Raw genomic sequence first — 9,599 nt, forward strand, 5'->3', positions numbered from 1 at the left:
TTGGCATGCAGGGTTCTACCGGAGGTTTATCAAGGATTTTTCGAAGGTAGTGAATTATTTGTGCAAGCTGTTGGAAAAGGATGCCAAGTTCGTGTTCAATGAGGGATGTATGCACAAGTTGACCAACAGTCCTGTTATTACCGCACCCAATTGGAGCTTGCCTTTAGAGCTCATGTGTGATGTGAGTGATGTTGTGGTTGGGGCGGTCTTGGGTCAAAGAGTGAATAAAATGTTTCACCCGGTGTATTATGCGAGCAAGATAATGGATGATGCTCAAGTGAATTATACGGTGACTGAAAAAGAGTTGTTGGCTGTTGTGTTCACAATGGAGAATTTCAGTCGTATCTTATGGGCGCCAAGGTCATAGTTCATACCAATCATGCCGCACTTTGATACTTGATGACCAAGAAGGATTCCAAAGCTAGGCTGATGCGATGGGTCTTATTACTTCAAGAGTTTGATTTAGAGATTGTGGACCGGAAAGGGTGTGAAGACCAAGTGGCAGACCACTTGTCCCGCTTGGAGGAGGAGGGGAGACCTCGTGATGGCCTAGAGATCAATGATTCATTTCCCGATGAGAAATTCCTTTTTATGTCGGTGAATGGTATGCCATGGTTTGCGGACGTTGCTAATTTTCTTGTGACCGGTATTGTCCCGTGTGAGCTCTCTTCCAACGAAATAAAGAAGCTTAAACGGGATAGTTTGGACTACTATTGGGATGAGCCATACTTGTTCAAGATCTGCACTGATGGTGTGATTCGAAGATATGTCCCGGAGGAGGAGCAATTGAGTATTCCGGAGCCTTGTCATTCCTCTCCCTATGGTGGTCATCATGTTGGGGCGAGGACAGCCTCAAAGGTTCTTAGTTGTGGGTTTTACTGGCCAACTTTGTACAAGGATGCAAGTGAACTTGAAAAGAGATACGACGAATGTCAAAGAGCGGGTGGAATTTTGAAGAAGGATGAGATGCCTCTCAACACTATTCTCGAAGTTGATATTTTTGATGTGTGGGGCATTGATTTCATGGGCTCGTTTATTAGTTCTTGTGGCAACACATACATTCTCGTGGCAGTTGACTATGTTTCAAAGTGGTTGAAGCTGTGGCTTTACCCAATAATGAGGCCTGGAGTGTTGTTGTGTTTCTTAAGAAGAGTATTTTTACTAGGTTTGGCACTCCTCGAGCAATCATAAGTGATGACGGGTCTCATTTTTGTAATAGAGCTTTTGATACTTTGCTTGCAAAGTATGGTGTCAATCACAAAGTTTCTACCCCTTATCATCTTCAAACGAGTGGCCAAGTTGAAGTCTCAAACAGGGAAATCAAGAGTATATTGTCAAAGACGGTCCATGCACATAGGACCGATTGGTCAAAGAAATTGGATGATGCTCTATGGGCTTATAGGACTGCTTACAAGACTCTGATTGGCATGTCTCCGTACTAGTTGGTGTTTGGGAATGCTTGCCATCTACCGGTTGAGTTAGAGCACAAGGCCATGTGGGCTTTGACGAAGCTGAATCTTTAATAGGATGTGGCAGCAAATCTTTGTGTGGAGCAGCTTAATGAACTTGATGAATTCTGATTTCATGCCCACTCCAGTTCGTCCTTGTATAAGGACAAGATGAAGTACCTTCATGATAAATATGCTCATGGCAAAGAGTTCAAAGTGGGTGATTTGGTTCTCTTGTTCAATTCTCGGTTACGTCTGTTTCCAAGAAAGCTTAAGTCGAAATGGAGTGGACTTTTTGAAGTGGTGCTTGTGGCTCCTTTTGGTGCACTTGACTTGAAAAACAAAAATGGAGAGGTCTTCAAAGTTAATGGGCAGAGAGTCAAGCACTATCTTGGCAAGATTGATGATAGCCATGTGGTGGCACTGATCCATCTAAAGTGATTTGATGGTAGCTTGTGTCGTGCCGCGACGTTAAATCAAGCACTTATTGGGAGGCAACCCATGTGTCTTTCTTTTTGTTTTTCTTTGATTTTCTTTTTAGTGTAGGATTTGCTTTTGGACTAACTGGTTGTGAGATGTGTGTAGGGTTGTTTTGATGCAGTGCAGGACCAAATTTGGAAAAATGCTGCACTCTCTAAAGTTTGGACCACTGCCGCATTGCATTTTTCGCGGCTGCAATGGCCTTATTACGGGGGAAAAATTTCATTACGGTCCGCAATGCTGAATGGTCAAAAGTGCAGGTTCTCTGAAGTTGTCAACGTGGCCGCAATGCATTTTATGCGGTCCGCGGTGCTCTACCGTACCGTAGAGCATTTTCTGCGGTCCGCAGTGACGTCTTTGCCATTGCCTCTTGGGTGTAATTACCACGAGCCGCGGTGCATTTTATGCGGTCCGTGGTGGGTAAGTAACATGGGTCCAATGTCCTTTTTTCTATAAATAGGACCTCAGGCCCCCATTTACACTTTTCGCTCATTTGCTCCCTAAATAGAAAAGGTACTGTTCATCACTACCCTAAGTGCACAAATTCAAACACTGATTCTCAATCATCTATATTGCATCTCATCTCTGGTATTTCAAATCTTTCCCTAGTCTTTAATTTTGTTTTATTCTCTTTTAATTTGTCAGTTCATACTTCTTTTCTTCCCTTTTCTTATAATTTTTAACTTAGGGTTACATAATGTGTTTAGATTAGATTTTAATTAGTCACGCATGGTCATTAACTATATAGTGGGTTGATAATATGTTGTTTAAGACTAAAATGCACAAAAATTTGAAACCCTAGGTTTGAGTTGCTGCGTACTACTTACCGCGACTGCGGTTGATTTTTTGTGGTCCGCGGTGCCTCTCTGCGGCCGCTATTTGTTTTCCACAGTCCTGGTGCCTTTCCGCGACCGCGATTTGTTTTCCACGGTCCGCAGTGGTAAACATTTAGAGAGGACGATTTTTATGGACCGCGGCTGTATTTGATTTATCGCGGTTCGTGGTGCCTTACTGCGGCCGCATTTAATTTTTTGCGATCCGTGGTGACCTGAATTAGAGGGTGGGTAGTCTGAACTCCACCCTAGTGCGGTCTACGATGCTATTTTATGCGGTCCGCGGTGGTGTCTTTGCGGCCGTAATACTTTTAATGCGGTCTGCGGTCAGCTGTTAATACTCTTCACCGTTTCTTCTGGTACTATGATACTAACAAACTTTAACTGAATTCCACTTGCAGACAATGGTTAAATCAAGAAGAGGTGGTGAAAAACAGAAAGGAAAATGAGAGTCCTCCTGGGGTAGGGGACGAGAAATGATCAAATTGACCCCTCAAGTCCGGAAAGCAATTGGGGAAACCAGGAAACAAATAAAGGCTGCAGATAGAGCTACTTCCCATTCAGGGGGAAGTGAGTATGTGCCCTCCCGGGAGGCATCTGAGTCTGATTCTGTGTCGGAATATGTACCTGACTTCCTGGGGAGATTTAGATTGAGAGATGTGCCCACACCTCCGAGCTCTCCTACTGCCCAAGCTTCAGTTCAAAATTCTTCTGAGTCGTTTGAGGGCTCAGCTGAGAGCAGTGATAGTGCAACCTCTACTTCACCTACAACTTTGACACCTAGAGAGGATCCCGTGGACGATGAGGTACCGGATGAAGAAGGAGGGGGTTTGCCCTAACCTGGGGGTGTGGAGAGAACTAGAAACCCCGAGGTGTGGAGAAGAAGATTTGTTAGTGAGATTGCTTACCACAAGTTCCGAGAGTGGTGGCCCCAGAGGAAATTGATTCTTGAGCGAAAATTCATTGAGAGGGACCTTCTACCTCACAACCTTAATGTGAGGAGGCAATTCAGAGAGAGACCGGGCTAGAAGTATTTTACAAGCAAAGTCTGGGAGGCAAACGAACACTTAGTCAAGGATTTCTACGCTAATGCTACCCACATCAAAAAGGGTACTAAAGTGACTAGGGTGCGGAATTTGACAGTGAAGTTCGATCGGAAGACAATCAGTGACTACTTGGGCTTTCCGGAGGAAGATGAATCATTATACTTAGAAAAGATAGCATTGGATGAGGCAACCCGTCCGTGGTTGGCAGAATACCTAGCACTCCCGGGCACCACCCCAGCTTGGTTGACATCAGGGGTTTAAATTCTGAGAAAAACTTTAAACTTCGAAGCAAAGGGGTGGGAGATTTTTGTATGTAGCAGGCTGGACCCCAGTACCCATGAGAACTCTCTGCCTGTCTCCTGGGAAATATTGGTGGCTTCTATTATGGCGGGGTACCCGATCAACATCGGGAATGTTATGTCTAGGGTGATCACAAAGGTGATCAATGAAGGTGATAGATCGTACCCCTTCCCAAATTTCCTAACAATGTACTTTGAGGACTAGAATGTAGAGAAAATGAAGTTTGATGTGAAGGTGAAACCAAAGATGCCCTTTTCCTGGTACAGCCTCAAGGCTGATGACAACCCTAAAGCCAAAGATCCTAAAGGTAAAGCCACTACTTCTATTGGCCAGTCTGAAGAGCCAGTAGTAGTAGTCACTTCCTCTCAGCCTCCCTCAGCCACACCAGATATTGCCCCAGGACCCTCTACTGCCACTGCTCCAAATATCCCCTCATTCTCAGCTTACCCATTGGCTGCCGACCGTTTGAGCCAAACCCTTGCTAGTATCAACAACTGGATGCAAGCAACTACCTGTGCTTTCTAGCTCGGTAGCAGCCCAGTCCGTACCCCACAACCACAAATTCTAACTTTAGTGGAGGAGACTCTCAAGGAGCTTCTGGACAACCAGAAAAAGCTCCTGGAGAGCCAGCAGTTGATATTGGAGGCTGTAGGTACTCATGGGAAGGCATTGAAGGAGCTGATAAAGGAGACAAAGAAGCTAAGAAAGACTCGAGCCTCAAAGGAGTCTGTGAAGGAGTTGAGGGTAGAAGTGGAGAAGATTAAGGCTGCAGATCATCTACCATTGGACCTACTGTTGCATGAGCAGCCTCCAGCAGCTCAGACTGAGTCAGAGCAGGAGCATGAGATGGAGAGGGCACCAAAGAGGAGGATGGTGATCCCACAGACGGATGCTGTAGTGATAGAGTTAGAGGACCCGTAGGGAGGTTCCTCTAGCCAGCCTCAGGTCTCAGAGCAGCCTCAGGTCCTAGTGCAGGCATATGCTACAGGGATCTAGTCACAGGTTCTCGAGCAGTCACAGAACCTAGGGACCCAGACTCATGATCCCATGCAGACGGAGGACCAATAGGGAGTTTTCTTTACTCTCTATCTTATTCTTGAGCTATTTTTTGCTAGTTAGAATTAAGGACAACGCTAGCTTTCATTTGAGGGGGTAGCCCTATTTTGATGATGTTGGATTGTAAATATGATACTATTTTCGTTTTATTATGCTTTTTTACTTTTGGTATGTATATAATTTTACCAGTTTATTTCACTTTTCGTATTTTGCAACATTGATCTGTATATAAAGTTACTTTCTGATATATATATTCATTCCATCTTATGTATATTCATTTAAATCCCCTAATTTTGTTTCATAACTTCTTACTTAATATTCGTAGCTTCTTATTTTGAGTTTTGCGTTCAATAAGCCTTTGATTTTCTTAATGCCACGGTTCTTTCCAAAGGTGGAATTTGTGTGAACCGGGTGGTTCTTCCCGATGATGGATGACATGATAACCTTTTTAAGAGTTTGAGTCTGTTTTCTTTTTGTTTTAGTGTAAATAGTAGATAGTGAATAATAGTACCTTAAGCAAAGCTTCACTTGGGCCTAACACATTTGCCTTTGATCTTATGGTCAAAAACAAATTGGTGTGTATAGGATGGTGACAGTTGTGACCTTAAGACTCTTGTGTTGGCCGATAATAATCAAGTGGTTTTTTGGGACCATTTGTGTTGCTCAAATCTTAGATAAGGTTGTTGTGGGCCCCCGACTCTTCCTCTTTAGCAATCCTATAGCTTGTGTGGTGAGAATTTGAATTGCAAGTCCAAGTCCCGTGCCATTAGTCTTGAACTTACCCTAAATGTTTGTCTAGGCAAAATCCTAAGTGTAGTTTGACTTGAGAAGTGATTATAGGCTATCCTTGACCCGAATGATATCTTGGAAACATCCATAGCCTACCAATGATAATATCCCTAGTCAACCCCTTTGAGCCATAGCTTTTTTTCTTTCAAAGACCATGATACAAGCCTTTAACCGTTCTAAAAAGACCCTCTCTTGGCATCTGATCCTTCCTTAGCACAAGGCAAAAGCATAAGTTTGGGGGGGGGGGAAGGAGATGAAGAATGCAACAAAGTGGTAAAAGGTACAAAAATGAAGAAAAAGGAAAGGCAGAAAGAAAAAGAAAGAAAATCAAAAAGTCAAAAAGAATGAACAATGTAGAAGAAATGAAGGGATTCAATAAAAATAAAGAGATGAAAGGTGTGGAAAGTTTAGAAAGGAGAAAAAGGTTTGAAATGAACAAGAAAGGGTGATAGTGTGTCTCTCTAACCCCTAAGAAAGAAGTAAATGACTTAAAAAGTCAAGAGAATGTGTGCCCAAATGAAGCTAATGAAGTGCTTAAGGGAAGATGATACCTACTTAGACCAAATATCTCCTACCCTGAACCAAAAGCCTTCACTGTATCCCACAAAAGCCCTATATGATCTTGAGTTGAATGAAGCTTACATTAGTGGTGACTCATATAAGGGGCAAGCTTATGGTACTTAGAGCCAGACTTGTGACCTTTCTTTGAGAGAGATGAGTGTGTTTTCCATAATCCTCGTTCTGAGTGCTACAATCTAAAAGTGAGGTCTTGCTTAAGGAAGAGTGAGGAGTATGAGTTTGGGTTCCACAATGACCAAAGTAGTAGAAATAGTTTCCTTGATGAGTTGAGTCAATTCTTGATGCTTTTGTGTCGCACTAAAACCATGGTGCTTACAAGGTTGAATGTTGTTAATGATTCATTTGAATTGAGGGCAATTGTTAGTCCCAATTGATGCTAGATGAGGTCACTTTAGGTCAACTAAATTTTCTTGGTTGTATTCTTAAGGAGGTGGGACTTACTTTGTTTGCTTGAGGACAAGCAAAATCTTAAATTTGGGGGAGTTGATAACTAGGGATTCTAGTATATTTTATACTCCTTTTTGCTTGAGTTTTGGATTAAAAATATATACAAATAATCCCGAAAGTTTACTTGTTGTGCTTGTTTGTAGTGTTTGGTCAAAAGAGTGACAAGGAAGTCAAAAACCAACTCAAAAAGGAGTGAAACCTGCACAAGTGCCAAGAATAAGTCAAAGCACCGCTACAGAAGTAAATCCATCGCGGCTGCAAAGGACTCACCACGACCGCAGAGTTTTTATTGCGGTTCGTGGTGGCAAAGTTCAGAGAGGATGCATTTCTGGACCTTCAAGCAATGCGGTCTGCGATAGATTCTTCACGGTCCGCGGTAGCCTCATCGCGGCCGCAAACCATTTGTTGCGGTCCGCGAAGAAAGGATTCAAAGAGTTAGGATATTTGATGTTTCAAAATACCATTGACTGTGGTGCATTTTGTACGGCAGCGATAAAGCCACCGCGGTCGCAGATCATTTCTTGCGGACCGCGGTACCTCCGTCAGGGGTATTTTTGTCCAGAAAATTCAGCCTTGTATAAATACTTCCTTTTCACATTTTTAGGGTATCTTTATCTTAGCATAGCACGTGAACGGCGGTTTGGACCTATTTTGAGTAATTTTATAGCTAGTTCAACATTGAATCTTTAAATCTTAGCTTGTAATTATATTATATGGGTTATTCTTCATCTAAATATCTAATTTCTTCCATTATTATGAGTAGCTAGATCCATTAGCTAGGGTTGTGGCTCAACCCTAGTGTGGGTATTTGATGAGTCTTTTGTTTTAAGGCTTAGATGTTTGTTTATGGGTGGTTGATATTTGGACTGATTTGTGTTTTCCATGTTGAATTAGTGGTTGCAAACACTAATTTGTACCTTTTTGACTTGGGCTTTTCTTGAGAAAGAGAGCTTGAGTCTAGGAAAATCAGTCCAACAAGGAATTGGGGTGTATTCAAGAGATTGATAGCCCCAATTAAAGGGTTAAACCTAGAGATAGTAATACCCGACTTGAGCTCATACTTTCGTGCATTGGCTATATCGCAATCCCCAACATAACAATTTTGTCTTAGACTTTAGAACCCGTCAAGTATTCACCTAGGAGAAAGCCACTTCCCTAGTGCCTCGTTAACAATTTAGAAAACCTTACAAGCATTTATACTTAGCTTAATTTTGCATATCTTTAGTATAAAAATTAGAAGTAACAAACAACCAAAGATGATTGAAAGTGTAATCAAGAGCACTACACACTACTAGTTTAGATAGGAACCCAAATCCCAAACATTCTAGCTCCCTGTGGATTCGATCCCGACATTCTAGGGTAAAAGCTACATCGATCGCTCTTGCCACTTTGTAGTAGTGTATGGTTGGACTCGATCATCTACCAAGCTTGTCCGTGAATTGTGAAACCTAAGCAACCTAGAGCTCTGATACCAACTTGTCACGACCCGAATTTTTCACCCTCGGGAGACGTGATGGCGCCTACTAGTGAAAGCTAGGCAAACCAACTATTCCGATTACTCTACCCTTTTCATTGTTTAATCTCTTAGCAATTTCAAGTTAACATATTATAAACAGTGGAATTAATAATGTAGAAGAAAGAAATTTAACAATTAAGCTAGTACCAATATGAATCTATAAATATAAACCACCCAGAAGTGATGTCACAATCTCACGGACTATCTAAAAATACTATAAATAGGGCTCGAACAAAATAAATACATGTCTGTCTCTGAAATAGTAAAGAACAGAAGAAAACTAGATAGGATCTACACAAAAAAGTGCATAGTATAGTATCAGTACAACCGACCCCATGTACTGAGTAAGTGTCGAGCCTAACCTCGGCGAAGTAGTGACGAGGCTAGGACACAATAAACAATCATAACCTGCAGTGAAACAATATCTAGTAGAATAACAGTAATAGAAGTAATTCAAAAGTAACGGGGAAGGGGTAACTTGCTATGGGGGAAATACTACCAACATAAAGAATCACATTAATAATGGAATAAGACACTTAAGGTACTTGAACCGAAACAACAAGAAATCATAACAAACATGCAATAAGTGCACGACATCACCCTTCGTGCTTTTACTTACAGTCCTCACCAATGCAATCAAGTAATGAAAATGTGCACGACATCACCCTTCGTGCTTTATCTCTCTTCCTCACCATGTAAATATTAGAAATGTGCACGGCATCACCCTTCGTGCTTTATCTCTCTTCCTCACCATATGTGCATCAATATCAATAAAAATGTACATGGCATCACCCTTCGTGGTTTATCACTCTTTCCTCCCCAAATGTATAAATATGAATGTGCACGGCATCACCCTTCGTGCTTTATCTCTCTTTCCTCACCCAAACAATAGCAAAAACAACATCCCGGCAAGGGAATCAACAACAAGAATAAATACATCCCGGCAAGGGAATCAACAGTAAGAAATAAATATGTCCCGACAAGGGAATCCGCTATAACCAAACTTGTACTAACAATTAACTTCACAAGTGAAATCTCAACTGGAGCCAATGCTCAACAATAAACAAATACCGCAAAGATAATCATAAGTCTTGCCCAACACAGA

At 41.9% G+C, this 9,599-nt stretch overlaps 2 protein-coding genes across 2 annotated transcripts; both read left to right on the forward strand.

Annotated features, from left to right (window-relative positions):
- The first annotated feature begins 399 nt into the window (after positions 1–399).
- LOC138878064 (uncharacterized) lies at positions 400–3,241 on the forward strand. Its single transcript, XM_070157721.1, has 2 exons — positions 400–1,130; positions 3,163–3,241. The coding sequence occupies exons 1-2, from the start codon at positions 400–402 to the stop codon at positions 3,239–3,241; spliced, it is 810 nt and encodes a 269-aa protein (XP_070013822.1).
- LOC138878065 (uncharacterized) lies at positions 3,238–3,600 on the forward strand. The gene has a single exon (XM_070157722.1). It carries the CDS (start codon positions 3,238–3,240, stop codon positions 3,598–3,600), a length of 363 nt encoding a protein of 120 aa, XP_070013823.1.
- The last annotated feature ends 5,999 nt before the right edge of the window (positions 3,601–9,599 follow it).

The sequence above is a fragment of the Nicotiana sylvestris genome, chromosome 9 (genome assembly GCF_000393655.2).
Source record: "Nicotiana sylvestris chromosome 9, ASM39365v2, whole genome shotgun sequence".
Taxonomy (NCBI): Eukaryota; Viridiplantae; Streptophyta; class Magnoliopsida; order Solanales; family Solanaceae; genus Nicotiana; species Nicotiana sylvestris.

Excerpts from the sequence above, each read along its gene's own strand:
- LOC138878064 (XM_070157721.1), top strand. The coding sequence starts at position 400 with ATGACCAAGAAGGATTCCAAAGCTAGGCTGATGCGATGGGTCTTATTA. Across the intron at positions 1,131-3,162 it reads CCAATAATGAGGCCTGGAGT|ACAATGGTTAAATCAAGAAG; the intron begins GTTGTTGTGTTT and ends TTCCACTTGCAG.
- LOC138878065 (XM_070157722.1), top strand. The coding sequence starts at position 3,238 with ATGATCAAATTGACCCCTCAAGTCCGGAAAGCAATTGGGGAAACCAGG.